This window comes from Pongo pygmaeus, chromosome 1 (genome assembly GCF_028885625.2).
Source record: "Pongo pygmaeus isolate AG05252 chromosome 1, NHGRI_mPonPyg2-v2.0_pri, whole genome shotgun sequence".
Classification (NCBI taxonomy): domain Eukaryota; kingdom Metazoa; phylum Chordata; class Mammalia; order Primates; family Hominidae; genus Pongo; species Pongo pygmaeus.
This window is the reverse complement of record NC_072373.2, coordinates 132,944,390-132,960,381: the sequence shown is the minus strand read 5'-3', so window position 1 is coordinate 132,960,381 and position 15,992 is coordinate 132,944,390. Positions and strand designations below refer to the sequence as shown.

The 15,992-nt window shown below is 36.0% G+C and overlaps 1 protein-coding gene across 4 annotated transcripts in view; it reads right to left on the bottom strand.

Annotated features, from left to right (window-relative positions):
- Positions 1–15,992, bottom strand: part of DPYD (dihydropyrimidine dehydrogenase) — an 844,474-nt gene that overhangs the window by 14,105 nt on the left and 814,377 nt on the right. For all 4 annotated transcript variants that reach the window (XM_054437947.2, XM_063652706.1, XM_063652704.1 and 1 more), the window contains one exon: positions 6,655–6,798. In XM_054437947.2, coding sequence (XP_054293922.1) covers positions 6,655–6,798 — 144 coding nt within the window. The remainder of the gene's footprint in view (positions 1–6,654; positions 6,799–15,992) is intronic.

Sequence of the window (15,992 nt, the reverse complement as noted above, 5' to 3'; positions counted from 1 at the left end):
CCTTGCCCCTCTAGCAAACTGTATCAACACTGCAGCCAGAAAGATCCTTTGCAAACACAAGCCAGATCATATCAGTTTTCTTTTCTAAAATTCTTACTGGTTTCCTGCCAAGGACTTTGCTATTTCCGGGTCTTTGCACTTTCTGTTCATTCTGAATGGAGTGTTCTTCCCCTGGATACCCACATCATTCATTCCCTCACTTTTTTAGGTGTTTGCCCATATGCCATTAAACAGGCAGGTGTTCCCTGGCCAGTCTCTCTAGTAATTTTTATTCTCCTAAGCTTGTTCTATTTTCTCCATTACACTTGTCACCATCTGACATATTATGTATTCATTTGTTTATTTGTCATTGTCTGTTTATCCCTACTAAACTGTGAGCTCCATGAGAGCTGGGATTTTCACTACTGGATTGTGCCAATGACTGCTATAGTACTGGAACATAGTGGTTGTACATTAAAGATTATTGGATAAATGAAGAAACATACATGGATGAATTTGACAACTGTTGCCAACTAGAGGTGGAATTTCATTGATTGCATATGCAAGACAAATGAAACAATACAAAGTATTGGTAAAACAATCGGTGCTTTCTGACCTTGTGGACCACTTTCCTATTCTTAAGACTTCCTTTTTGGATTTCTTCCACACTATCATTTTATTTTGGTTATCCTTCTGTTTCTTTGATCACTTCTTCACATTTGTTCCTCCAGAACTCCCTACTCCTTCATAGAGTATTAGGTTAAGTAAGAAATAAGAAAATACATGTGCAGCTTCTATCTTGGGTCTGGAACACAGTGGGCGTTGGAAATGTCAGCTCTTTCTCCTTTATATCCTCCAGCATAGGCCCATAATTCCTTTATCAATTTCAATACACTCAAATCTAAGTTTTTCATGTTACACCCCAAACCCCCCTCAAACCTAAAACACTAACATCAAAACCTTAACTCATTATGTTTTATTTTTCTTTATCTCTGTGGAACCATAAAAAAGCTGGACATCTTAGTCTTCTTATTATCAGCTCTTTACTATACCTATGCCTAATATAATGAGAATCACTGACTCTTGGAGGAAGAATTAACAAGACTTTATTAGTTTCATCTCTGTTTCCATTACCATAGCCAATTACCAAATCCCGGACCACATTATGGCATACCTGAAATATTCTCAGTTCCCACTCCCTTCTAATCTCTACTTAGTCTACAGGGCTCCTTAAATGTCACTTCCTCAAGGAGGCTTTCATTGGCCCCTTCAATCTAAATTAGGTCTCACTATGAAACAGATTCTATATATCTTGTATTTTTTCTATGTAGCTCATATCAAAAAATAATTTTATCTTGTTAGTGTGATTCTTTAATATCTGTCTCTTTCTATATTCTGTATGCTTTATGAGGACAGAAGCTGTGTATGTTTTATTTATTGCCCTGCAGATGCTCAATTCCTAGTGCATTGCTTATCTCATTGTAGGTATGCAATAAAGATTTCCTGAAAAATACATAGGCTTCTTTAAAACTTCCAACTTTGTTGGCCTCCAGAGCTTTATGTATTTCTATTTTCATTCTTCAGTTCATTTTATTGGACAAAATGGAAATGAATAGTCATCTTAACGTGGATTTCTTTCAAACTGTTCATTTCAAATATTATAGCTAATAGTAACATTTATTTAGGACATATTTGGTGCAGGCACCATGCTAAAAGTACTTCACACATCATCTAATTTATAACTCTATGAGGCAGATACTTTTATTATTTCCATTTCACAGATTAGTTAGCTGAGGCAAGTTCATGCAGCTATGAAACGGCAATGCCGTAGTTTGAACCTAGGCAGTGTGACAGAGTAGTCCCATGCCTAATTCAGGAAATTCTTTCGCCATAAATATAATCTGCTAAAATTTTACAAACTTTGCTTTGTATTTCAATGAGGGCAATAGTTTCTGAAGACATTTTTATGGTCACTTTCTTTAAATATGTCTGCTTGTTAAAATGACACTGGGAAGTCCAAATTCAGCTTCATGACACGTCTCTTCTCTTATGCAAGATATCTTAATACATTGTTTAGACTCCTTTCCGTCTCTGCTTGCCAAAGATGTAGTTTCCTTAATCATGCCCTTTCTGGCAGCTTCAGCTATTTTCTCCCAAACATATGCAAGCATATGCAAGCCTGGATCATTCTCATATAAACAAAACAATCTTTTCCTCTACTCCATTCCTCTTCTTATCCCTTTCCTACTGACCTTTCTCAAGTTACTGAAAGTGTATTCTGCACACTTTGTTGTTACTTTCTCAGTCTTAATTCATTCCTCAAATTATCACCTCCTGGATTCTACTTTTCATCATTCCATTGAAGCTGCTTCTTGGGCCAGGAAAAGTTAAAATGTGATGGGTCTGAAGGTTATGCTAAGGAGCTTACATTAGGACTACAGTTACGATGGGGGAATTTTAAGCAAGGGCTAAAACAAACAGTCCTACATTTTTAAAAGACCCTTCATAATAGTTGGAGAATGGATTAGATAAGGAGGACAAAAGAAAGCAGGACAGTTAATAGAATGTTTTAGAATTCCAGGAAAGAATATGTAAGCAACACACTGAGGCCTCAGCGTTATGTAAAGAATGTAAGAGGAGGGAGATGTAAGAGATAAGAACAATAGTCATTGCTGACTAGCTTGTGAATAGGATGAGTAATAAGATGACATCCAGGCTGAACTGCAGCTTTTTGAGTTAGGTAAGATGGGGTTCATTGAGACAGAGGACTCAGGAGGAAGAGCAGGTTTGGAAGGAATGGGAATCAGTTTAGTTCTAAGTATGATGGCTATTGGGTTCCTTGTTCAGACGATGCAGGTGGAGGTGACCCCAAGATACGGTGACACAAGTCTGAAGCATAGAAAAGATGTCTGGGATGAAGAATAGTTGAGTCTATTGTGTAGGAAACATTTAGATTTATCATAGAGGAAGATTATACAGAGAGAAGGAAGCAGAGAGGTGAATACAGACACCAACATCATGTTCTTTCAATCCTTTTCTACTTTCCCCAACCTGTTCTTCAGCTTCCATCATATGAGACTACACGCTGCTCTCTGAACTCAACGATTTTCTCAAGGCCCACCTTCCCCTACCTCTTCCATGAGTTTAATATCAGAAGGAAAAGAAATCATATTAAACATATTTCAAAGTAAAGGATCAAAGCTACAGGACAAGAAATAATTTTGTTTTGTAGAAGTGTAAAAGGGGTATCTTAAGTTTTGGTATTAATTAAATAAGGAGTTTAGAACCCAGAATTTTGAATTTAATTAGAAGTTTTCATTTATAAAGATTTAAAAATTGTTTATTATTGGACAAATAATTACTTACGGCATAAAACTTTTTTCTAGATATTGACCATCCTTATTAGAACCTTGTCTAATTCATTTTTGATTTGCCCTTGAAAAGTTTTAGAACATTTTGAGAGGTTGAAAATTTGAATATAAAGTAAATGATGCAATTTATGGTACATTTTTGTCACTGAATCATAATTTGAGAGATGAAAGGGATCCCTTTAAAATGCAAATATTGAGGTCTTGGAACAACTGTCTATTTGAAAAAAAATAAAGTTATAACTGTACATGACATTTTAGAGCAAAACAAATTTTAGAGAAATCGAAGTAAAATACAAACATTAAAATTTTAAAACAACTAGATGGGGTAAATACTGATATAATCTTATGGTAGAAAAGGCTCACCTAAGCAAACAAAGGGCAAAAATCACAAAATGAGCCTTTGCTAGAGATGATTATACAAATTAAAATTTCTGTGTGTGTATGTATATGTGTATATATACATATACACACACAGTTTTATAATATAAATATAAATACACAAAGTTTTATATTTATAATACAGTTATTTGTTATAACAAATTTAATCTCTAATTTTCTAAAGAGATAACTGCATTTATAAAAACTGAAAATGCTCGCTTCCCCCAAAACCTCACCACTATCAGCTACTATTTTGTTTTTTGACAGGGCACAGCATCTGCCTAGAAATGACAACAGGTGGAATGAGTATGGACATTCTGGGGAGAAGGCCAAGGTAGTGGAAAACCCACCAGACATTGAGAAAATCTACCACAGCTGCCCATTAAGATGTTGACACTGACAAGGTCTAAGATGCTGGTAAGATGGTATCTACAATGTCTTGAGGCTTATGTAACATGTAACACCAAGGACATTTCACTCTGGATAACCTCTAAAGTAAGACAACTTAGGAGAGGAACATAAACTTGCACTATTTTTAATAAGATGCCTTATCTCTGCCTTATCTCTGATACTTCAGAAATCTTTATCTACATCCAAGACTTCACAATTCTTTGGTTTATTTAATTCTGACTTTGATTTTTTTTTGATTAATGATCTACAGGCTTTCATGCAACCACAGTAGATTTTTTGTTTGCTCTGTTTTGTTTTTTGTCTAGGTTATCAATATTTAATATATAATCTCTGAAAGATTTGAGGGCTAGAAAAGGTAAAAATGCTTTCATAATCATATTGCACTTCTTTTATTTCAAATATAAATAATATCTTCCTTTAGAAATTTTTACACCTAAGGAAAAGATGCCTAGAGATGGAGATCTTACATTTAATTCAAATTGATTAAGAAGAGAGAGAAAGCTGGGAGAATTCCTATTGAGAGGTGAAGCCAGCTGGACTTCCTGGGTCCAGTGGGGACTTGGAGAACTTTTCTTACAAGAGGATTGTAAAATGCACCAATCAGCACTCTGTAGCTAGGACTGTAAAATGCACCAATCAGTGCTCTGTAAAAATGCACCAATCAGCACTCTGTAAAATGCACCAATCAGCGCTCTGTAAAACGCACCAATCAGCAGGATCTTAAAAGTAGCCAATCACAGGGAGGATTGAAAAAAGGGCACTCTGATAGGACAAAAACGGAACATGGGAGGGGACAGTAAGGGAATAAAAGCTGGTCACCCCAGCTAGCAGTGGCAACCTGCTGGGGTCCGCTCCCATGCTGCGGAAGCTTTGTTCTTTCGCTCTTCAGAATAAATCTTGCTGCTGCTCACTCTTTGGGTCGTTGCCACCTTTAAGAGCTGTAATGCTCACGGCAAAGGTCGGCGGCTTCATTCTCGAAGTCTGCGAGACCATGAACCCAGGGGCAGGAACCAATTCCTGACACACTGTATCTCCAAATCACATAGTAGTCATAGCCACACATTGGCGAAAAAGGCTCATGAAGGGCTGTAGGGTTCTGGCCTTCGCATTCCATTCGTGTTCAGTTTGTTCAGTTTGTTCAGTTCATACTTTTAGTGGCACAAAAATAATTTAACATGAACAACTCAAGAGATGATTTGGGGCTTTTATGCTGTTAAAAGTACCAAATGTTCATTTTATTTAGAAAGATGGTATTGAAGCGCTGCCACGCTTTGTGGTCAGCCACTACACATATTGCTGAAATTTTGGACCATTGAGTCTGGACCACTGTTTTTAGCATGAGACACTTTTTTTTTTTCTTCATAGGTAGAAGGAATTTTTAAGGGTTCCAATCTCCAGTTGACTACTAAAGATGAATTTCAGTGAGGTCTACTTGAGAGTACATAAAAGCAAGCTTTTCAGCTGATATTTCAAACAGAAAAGGGAGATGTAGGAGTAGAGTGTCATCAAATACAGAAGAATGAATTTCAGCAACTGCAAACTACATTTTAGTGATGATGATTTCAGACAGAATGCCATCCAATAACACCCCCTTTTTTTCTCATTATGACTGCTTGGAAACAATACTGTCTTGAGGGGGACAGAAAAAAAGAAGGCGTGGTTACAAAAGGGGTACCTGAGGAATCCTGGTGGTGATGGGACTGTTTTGTATCTTGACTGTGGTGGTGGATACATGAACCTACATACATGACAAACTTGTACAGAACTAAATACAACACACATGTAGAAGTAAAACCGGAAAAACTTGAATAGGATTGGTAGATTGCGTCTGTGTCAATATGCTGGTTGTGATATCATACTATAGTTTTGCAACATGCAAAACAGGTGAAACTGGATAAAGGGTACACAAGACCTCTCTGTATTATTTCTTACAACTACATGTGAATCTACATTTCTGTCAAAATGAAAAGTTTAAGGAAAAAATCAAGAAAGGTAACACATACTCATAATTCCATCTTAGTGTAATTTTTGTTATTACCAGCAAATAATCTCCTGAGACCCAAATAAATGTCCAGGCTTTCCAGAGGCCAAACCAGAGAAAGATTTCCAAAACTTTCAAGTGATCACGTTGATATTGATGTGCTTATTGATAATTGAGTTGTACTACATGACTAATACAAGATATCTTGGAGTTAATTATGGATTAAAATAATTTTTAAATGACTATAAGAAAACTAGGAATTTCATCTTAATATTTCCTGACACATTTAATGTATATAAAAATTTCCATGACATGCATGCTTGACAGTGTTCTAAAAAGTATAAAATATGCAAATAAAAAAGGTTATTTTATAATTTAAATGCAGTTTTCACCATGGACAGATGTTTTTAAAACTTTCATTATATTTCTAACACCAAATTAGTGATACATTTAAGCAGTAAATAAACATTTTAACTATATTTGTATATTTAACCAGTAAAGTAGGCATACTTATATAGTTGGCATAATTTTTACCTTGATGGTAGGAACAGGCCTTTTGGGGATAAAACAGTTTCTCTTATGTGGTGAAGAAGCTATATTTTGTTCTTTCAGTCTAATCTTGTTTTCTGCTATGATTTTCTTGCGCTGTTCCAGATAAGGTCCAAAACTTGGCAGTTTCTAAAAGGAAAACACACAAATAAGAAAGCATGTTAGCTCAGAGAAGAGAAAAATGGGAAGATATAAACATATAAATATTATCAACAAACAAATGTGTGTCTAGGGATTGTTTCATGTATACTGTAACTAGGTCTTCACTCATTGTTTTGGACCACTAGTCTTCTCGGTGTCAGGTTCCATTAATTATTAAAAAGAACACAACAGTACAATACTTTTACCAAATATGTATGTATTACATATACAAATGTTAATTAAAATACATTTCTAAATGGAAAAAAGTTCACAATGGCAAACCAAACCCATTCACGTAAAACAACAGCTATTAGTTAAACCATTTGTTTGGTTTGTATAGACAGAAGGTGAAACCTATTGATGCTTTTTCCCCCTTCATCAGGTTTTTAGCATGATATAGACACAGTTGTAGTCCCTGACAAATGCTTTAGTCAATAGCAAAGGTACTTTGCCAAAGTTCTCATCTGTATCTCTATTTTATTGTGTTCAAATTATTACTACATCTCTTTAAAGACTGTAACTAATGTTGATTGCAATTTACTGGAATAGCTGAAAAACAAAAATGGTAAAAATATTGATTTCTCTGTACAGAAAATAAATTTTATTTTGCATGGAGGAAAAAATAGAAATGAAAAGGAGAGGAAATATCACAGTGCTTAAACAAACTCCATCAGTATTCAAAATCTCATCACGGAGCTTTAAATTTCAAGGTTATCCAATTGTACTTTACAAAGTTCATTTAGAAAGATACCTGGGCGTCATGGAAAAATGCTAAGTGGTTTCAAGTTAACACGAAAATGCCCTCATACCATTCATTATCCCACAATTATTTTCTCTTCACTTTGTCCTTCCCCTCTTCTAGAACCTTTGATCTTCACTTTTACTGACACATACTGCTGGTGATAGACATCACTGAATTCCAAATGTTTTGTGTCGGCCTGTAACGTGGAATTGCTAGGTCTCTTTCATAAGACTGCAAAAATACCCTCTCTCTCCTGCAGAATAAAGCCCATTTATCTAGCTGATGGAGGTTTGGAAAACTACAGCACTCAAAGGTCATCCTGATCTCTGACCTAGCAAGTATTTTGGTGAAAAATCACACTTGTTTCAAAACACTGGCCTCTACATTTCAGCTTGCATAACGCCCCAGGAAAATGAGTTCTCTGGTCCTCTAGAGACCTCAGTAGAGTAGGTAAGCTAAACTTAAACCATGTTCCAATTAAGCCAAACTGCAAACTGCAACTGTAATTTATGTTAGCAAAGAACATACTTATGTGGAAATATCTAAGATTGTTACTTCCATTATCAATTCATTATAATTATGTCAACAAGTCAAGTAAATGGAAACAATGTTATGAATGCCAAATTAATTTATATACAATGAGACTAGAACTGAGTACTTCATCTCTACACCTTAATGCTTTCTTAAATTGTAATATTTAATTGTTGCAGTAATATGAAATCATATGATGGAGGGAGACAGTATTTTGTATCCATTTTGCTATAAAACAAGTGATACTGACTTGCTAAAAGCATAAAATAAATAAGAGTATAAAACAAGTCCTTATCACATATATAAGCTTCCTTAAAAGGCAAATGCTTTTGTGAAATGTCCTTTTATGAAATGGCTTTTTCTTGGGGCCTATGAGGTATATGAGGTGTTAGGGATTACACTTGGTGCCAAAGAAATGCCTTTGGGGTCAGATAACACCACATAAGGTGGCGAGCACATGTCCACATGATATAAATCTTCACAATGTCACCCCCTGCATGCTTCTCTTATACCTCAGGGACATCTCAATCCTAATCTAATATACTCAAAGACTATCAAGAATGGTTAAGTGTTGAAACATATGACCTGTGGTTCTAGCAGATGCCTCAGGTTAGCAGGCTCCATGAAAATCAGAACCATTATTTTCCCTGTTGGGGTTTACATGGTTCTCTGTTTGGACTTTACCTTACTCAACATCATCTAATTTCACCTAAGAGTTTTGTAAAGACCATTCAAAAGAAATCATTCTTGGAACCTTTTAATCTATCTTCCTTTAAACGTACATCAGAGGATAGTATATTTTTTCATTTAGATTATTATTTATCCAAATGCAGACAATGAATGTAGTTAAATTTAAACCATAATGATTTCAAATTATGTCAACAATGGTAATAATAACAATAAATTTTTGAACATCTTTTGATGCTGAATATAATACAGCCTGTGTAAATATCCAACAGCCTGATATTTTCTGTCATTTTTTGCAATGATTGACCACATTTGCCATACATAAATTATGTTACACAGCCTTCCCCTGGCTAACATGCTAAGTTTCTAATGTGCTAATTGGTTTTATAATTAGTCCTAAAGAGAGAATCTCAATTTAACATAAAGATTCCTACAGGATTTTCTTTGTGCATTGGTTAGAAGAATTAATGGACTAAAAGGAAAACTTGCCAATTTTTTTAATTGAAAGCAAAAAAAAAAAAAATACCAAATATCAGTGACTGCTCCTTCAACCTTCCACCAAGCATCTCCACATCAAATTGGGTTCATTTTTGTTTAATTCCTCACTGCAACATGGAGCTCTCAGAGACTAAGGTATAGTACCAGCTTCCAAAACTTCAAGGCTGCTGTAGACATTTTGCTTTCCTTATTAGTTTGAAATTTTAAGTGCTTTAAAAAATATGTTGTATATATTAAAGTGGTCCTAAGGCTATTTAAGTACTGAACACTTTAAAAGTAAATAAAGTTTTCTGAAAACAAAACACATCAATTCTCTCCTGCACCAAAGGATCACCCGATCACCTTTACACATACTACATTTAGGCATACATTTGTTTTCTGATCTTGCAAAAAAAAGAAAAGGAAGAAGGAAAAAGCAAGCAAGCAAGCAAAACAAAGCTAAGAAAGAGTGAAGATGAATGCATAGTTGGCCACTGTGTGTGTGTGCAATCAGTGATGATTAATAAAGCATTTAGTTTAAATCTCTGCCTGAACATATAGTTAATTGATTTCCTATTGCAGGAGGAGAAGCAGCAGGACCTGACAGTGCCAGCAGCAGGAGCTTTTCCTCTTCATTCATTATTTTCTTACAGAAAAGTTGTAGCCTGCGGTAACTCAAAGTGAGAGGTTTTGAGCGTCATGCTATATTTCTTAAACAAAGGAAAAAGTTCTTCAGGACTATCAAAAGCTGCTTTGTAACTGATGAACTGAACAAAGCTCAGAAATGGTGTGATTTTTGTTTCAATAGTTTCTCCAGGGATTCATCATTGATGAATTTGTTCTCACCAGAAAGGCTAAATCCTACTCATTTAAAGATAACAGTATCTTACACTAAAACTGTCTCTATCCAGATATAAAAAGCACTACATTGCCAATAGAAAAGTGACAACATAATGAATCAACAATGATACCTTAAGCCAGCAAAGCTTTAAGGTAAAGAAATCTATTTGGATTATAATTTATTCATGGATCAATCTAAAGGTAATTGAGCATATTATGAAGTAGAAAAGGGTTCTTGTTTGTAACAGAAGCAAGCACTTGTATCTTCCAGTTTAAATTGCATAATTTTTATGAGAATGGCAGCAAGTTGCCTAATAGCACTAGTCTATAGTACTGTAATGGATCAACTCTATTTTCTTAATCACACTCTCTTATCTAATTGGAAACAGTAACAGAAAGACAAGTAATTACTTTGATATCTAAATTGTAATATGTGAAAGATGAACATATTTCAGGCTTATATCAGAATATATCACTCAGTATCAGATATATATATATATGTATATATGTATCTTATTCAGTATAAACCTGAAATCTATCTATTATCTATCTATCTAACTCCTTTATACCTATTTCGTGTATGTGTGTGTGTGTGTGTGTGTGTATACAACTGACAGACTAAAGGATAAGTTACATGTAAAGGATATCTAAAAGTTGACTTTTTTTTCCCAAAGACATGTTTGAATATGACATAGCTCTATTCTTTATCAGTCTTTTGACATTTATTCAACAAATACAATATTGAATATCCACTCTGGGCCGGGAACTGTCCTGTGCTATATTAAAGGCTAAACAATTTCCAGACAGTGTAGTACAAACTATCATTGTTATTAATTTTGTAAGTTTCTTTTGCTATTTATTAAGGGCTAGTGTCAGATTGAATTATATGTCAAATATACCTGGTTATTGCAGTTATCTCAAGGAATAATATGCCAGACTCCTTGGAAAACTGTTTGAACTCAATAAAATGACCAATAATTGCAGAGAAAAATGAAGAAAATAAATGTTCAAAGAGTTGATCTTTAAAAAACTCAAAAAGCTAATTGAAGTAGTTCTTGGATACCTAAAATAAAAAATATGGGAGCAGTGTGGTATAATAATGGTTGAGAGCATGGGTTCTCTGAGTCTGTTTCATTATCTATAAAATGGCCATTGTGAGGTTTAAATAAAGTAATCCAGGTAAAGTTCCTAACTCACCCTAATTTCAATCTCTGTGTGCTCAACATGATTCAAGGTAGCACAGGAGATAGAGATGAGAAGTCTCTTTTCTGTTCTGTACTTTCTGAATTCAATTATTTTTCTTCTTTCCTCTTTTCAATTATGAAAGTAATCAGTTACTTACATTTGATGCTGATTTTTATTTCAAAATCAGTTTTAGCAGGGTTTAGAATCAGAAGCTCAGATTTTCCCATATGTAACTGGCATGTAATGCTTAAGCACTGATATAACAGTAAGCAACGTTTCATGATATTATCAAATTTGGACAGTGGAACACAATAAAAAGACAGAGACAGAAAGTCCATCTACATATTACATGTTACCATAGTGTTATGTGACGGCCAATGATGCAAATCAGTACACTGGCACTGCACATGTAAAATATATAAAATATGAGTATTAGTTTAACCTGATAAATGTAAGCATACAATTTTTGATCAAATGTGTGATATCTAAATTAGTCAAAAGCAGAGATAGTTCATGTTTCACAGTGAAAGTAGAAAGTCAACATTCACATAGTGATGAGGAAAATAATTTAGAAGTCAAATTTGCATTAAAATCAGTTTTGCACTCATTAGCTGTGTGACTGTGAGCCAATTACTTAACTATTCTGCTACTAATTTTCCTTATCAATGAAATGAGAATGACAGTATCAAACTCACGATGTTAGTATAAGCATTAAATGGAATAATATTTGCAAAATGCATGCCTGCCAATTTATTCCCATAAGCCTTAACTGCTTCTATTGCATTGTGTACTGTGCTCTGTGTTTCCATGTTTGCTCATGCATCCCCTCTGCCAGAATACCCCATCTTGTCTTTTTCACCTGGTACATGCCAATTAGGCTATTTAGTTTCAGCTCAGTCTTCATAACACCTAAGTAATCTCCTTTACCGATTACCCGCCCTGCCCAGTGGTTTAGAATATCCTGGGCATATTTTAATCTCTGCGCCTACTGCACTGCCTTATCATCATTAGCTTATGTGTCCATCTGCCCAGCTTGAGATCCTAGACAGGTAACTTTGATCCAGCACATAATAGGTGCTGAATATAATTTTTTAAAGCTTAATGAATGAATGAATAAATGAATGAATGAATGAATATCTTGAATATATTTACAAAATCTTTCTGGTTGTTTGAATTGTCAAACAATCCCAAACAATTACTTTCAGAAACAAATTAAAGTATATAAATAGGTTTTTAAATATGACATGAAGTAAAAAAATCGTACTTACAGAAAAGCTGTGATTCATACATTCAGAAAACATTAATAAGGAGCCAGACACTTGAAATTTATACAGAAAGGATAGTGTGTGACCTTAAAGAGACTATATTAATAACAATTGCAATACCCTGTGACAAGGGCTGTGGCAGAAGTGACACAAAGTGTTATATGAGCAGTGACAATGTGTATCTAACCCAGGCTGAGGGGTCAGAGATTTTCTAGAAGAGGTGTCATCTGAGCTAAACTCTGAAGGATACGGTGAAGGTTGGATGGCAAGTGGTGCAGATGGAGGCGTGAGGTCGGGAAAGGGGAAGAGAATCCTCCAGGTGGAATAAACAGCGGAGGGAGAAGGGTGACAATTTGGAAAAGGCACCGGGGAGCCAATGGACTGCTAACCCTCTGTTCCATCGTTCATAAGCTACAAGAGGGTGAGGCACTTCCCCTGTGAAAAGCAGGCAGAATGCATTTTGTTGTGAAGTGATGAAGTCAGATCGTGAATTAGGAATAATGTCAATCAAGAGAAGAAAGTCTAATATTCATGGAATGCCAGCAAAGGATGATGGAAATAAGACTTGCTTTCTGCTAAGTGCTGTGCAGGTGCTGGGGCCCAGGCCACAAAGAGGACCAGAAGGCTGTTCCTTCCAAAAGCAGTTTATAGCCTTATGAAGATGACTGAGTCACATTCAAAGGAACTCAGATAAGAAAATTATTATTTTCATATTGAAACAATTTAAATAACTCATATCAGGTCTCTCTTTAAAAACTGTCATTTTTTAAAGTAAGTATTTTTGAAGAAATACCTCTAGGTTGGGATTTAGGAAATGTGGTATTGATGGCATGTTTTAGGAGAAACCAGAACAAAGAGATGGTCCAATCATTATGCATGGAGAAATGCAGAATTTTGAAGGAGAGGGGGAATAGAAAAGAGAGGAGAGAGTAAAAGGAAGTGTGAAAAGAGAGGGCAAGAGAGAAGGAGCAAAGCCTGTTGGTATGAGGCTGAAGGACTTTTATAAACAGGGAGAGCCACTATTTAATTTTAAGATGTTTGCATTGCTCCAATCTAAATACTCCTCCATAGCCTTTATCTAGGAATATCTGCTACACACTTACATGTCTTGGTGAGAAATTTGGAGGAAAATCGGGGAAACAGGGTTGAGTTTCATGGTTGGGTTGGCATATAGCTGAAAGGAATAGAAACCAACAGGAGGGAGATTTGAGGGAGATTCAGAATTCAATGACAGCTGGAATTTATAGCCAGAAGCAACCTAGAGAACAGAATCTCTGGGGATTTTGTAGCACTCTCCAGAAGGACAGGACTGGGTAAAGTCAGCTGACATCTAGCTTACATACGTCACTGTAAGGAGAAATAAGATAAGTAGAGGACAACATGCACAAACAATCTGATGTAACCCAGATGCAATGAGTAATTAATTCCAACTCAGAGGTTAATACAATCTTTACAGTGAAGGAGGAATTTAAACTATGCTGAAAAATTCTGAAAGGGGAAAACAGTGCCTAGCTGTAGGAGGAGAAGAGAAGTAAGGGAATGAAGTGAAGGAACTACAGGGTGAGCTTATCCTTATATGGCTAAAATATACTAAATGTCAGGGAGATAGTGGGGGATGAAGCTGGAATATCTATAGATAGGGCTCTGAATTCTGGGCAAAGTGTTTGGATTTTATTCTTTAGGGTGTATGGGAACACCAGATATTTGAAAATGTGTGACCAGATCCTCATAGTGGCAGAAGGAAGGGTGGACTGTAGGATGATGGCGGTAGCAGAAAGGGAGAGTGATCCAGAATGTTGGAGATGGGATTCTGGTAGTGGTAGGAAAGTGAACTAGATGAGTTCTAAGGTTATCATTATTTTCAAAGCTGTTATAGTAGAAAATTAAAAAAGGGTTCTATGGTGTAATGGTTAATTTTATGTATCATCTTGACTGGGTTAAGAGATGATGCCCAGAGAGCTGGTAAAACATTATTTGTGGGTGTGTTTGTCAGAGTGTTTCCAGAAGCAATTAGCATTTGGATCAGTAGACCAAGTAAAGAAAATATGCCCTGAGTAAAGAAAATGTGGGCGGGCATCCCCCAATTGGTTGATGGCCTGCATAGAACAGAAAGGTGGAGGAAAGGCAAATTATTTCTTTCTTCTGGAGTGAGAGCTAGGACATCCATCTTTGCATGCTCTTGGATATCAGAGCTCTAGGTTCTTGGGCCTTTGGACTGTAGGCCTTATAGCACTCGCCCAGCCATGTCCGCCACCATCTGCTGCCCCCCTCATCTCCCAGTCCTGAGGCCTGCAGATTCAGGCATAGAGTTAAGTATGCCATTGGCTCCCCCAGTTTTTAGGCCTTCAGAGTCAGGCTGAATTACACTACAAGCTTTCCTTGTTCTCCAGCTTGCAGATGGCATGTCATGGGACTTCTTGGCCTCCATAATCATGTGAGCCAATTCCCATATTAAATTCCCTTTTACATACCTATATAGAACCAATGGGTTACATACAGATATAACCTATAACCTGTTGGCTATAATAATATAACCAATAGGCTGCATATAGATATATGAGGGAATTGAATATATAACCTATTGGTAATGTATGGACATATAAGAGGGAATCTAATATGGGAATTGGCTGTTTCTCTGGAGAACTCTAATACACGTAGTATTTGGGAAACAGAGAACCAACACTGACTACTTGTCCCCACACCAAGGCTCCAATATTGATCTTCACTCCCACACTGCCTGCTGACTGCCTCACCCTGACCCACAATGGCTTCTGCCTTGAAACTCCTGCATACTGTCATTCTTCCTGACAGACTTCTATTTCCACCTCTTTGTTGGTCATCTTTCTGCAGATGACCCCTCATTTATCACCATCCCCTGCTCAATCAGATTCTTGACTTTTAAAATTACATAGGAACTTTGTTAACTGGGGCCTGCATAGTCTATGAGCTGCCAAAGACTTACTTCTTAGTCAAAAGGAACATAAAGCAGTGTTGGTGGACAACCTGGGAAGGGTAAAATGACTTAGTTTTACTTTCCTTGCATTCTAAAGGACCTTTGCTTATATTTTGTAGAGATGATGAGGTAGGGGAGGAGACGTGGGGAAAATCAATTTCCTCAAAAATGGCTGAGTGAGAGGGGATTATAAATTTAACAAGGGAGAGGGAAGGAACTGCACCATCATCATCACCTTCACGAATATATCAGCTTATTAACTGATCATGGCTATATACTAGACACTTTGCAAAGCACATGAGTACATTATCTCTTCCTTATTGCAAAGAAGATAAAGAATATCCATGAGTTGGGTATTCTAGTGTCCATTTATACACAACAACACTGAGGGGCATAAAGACTAAGTAACTTGCTACAATTAATTCAAATCCAAGTCTGCCTGATGTGAGACTCTGTGCTATGCTGCCACTCATATTTCTTTGTAGTCCTCACAAAGTTTTGT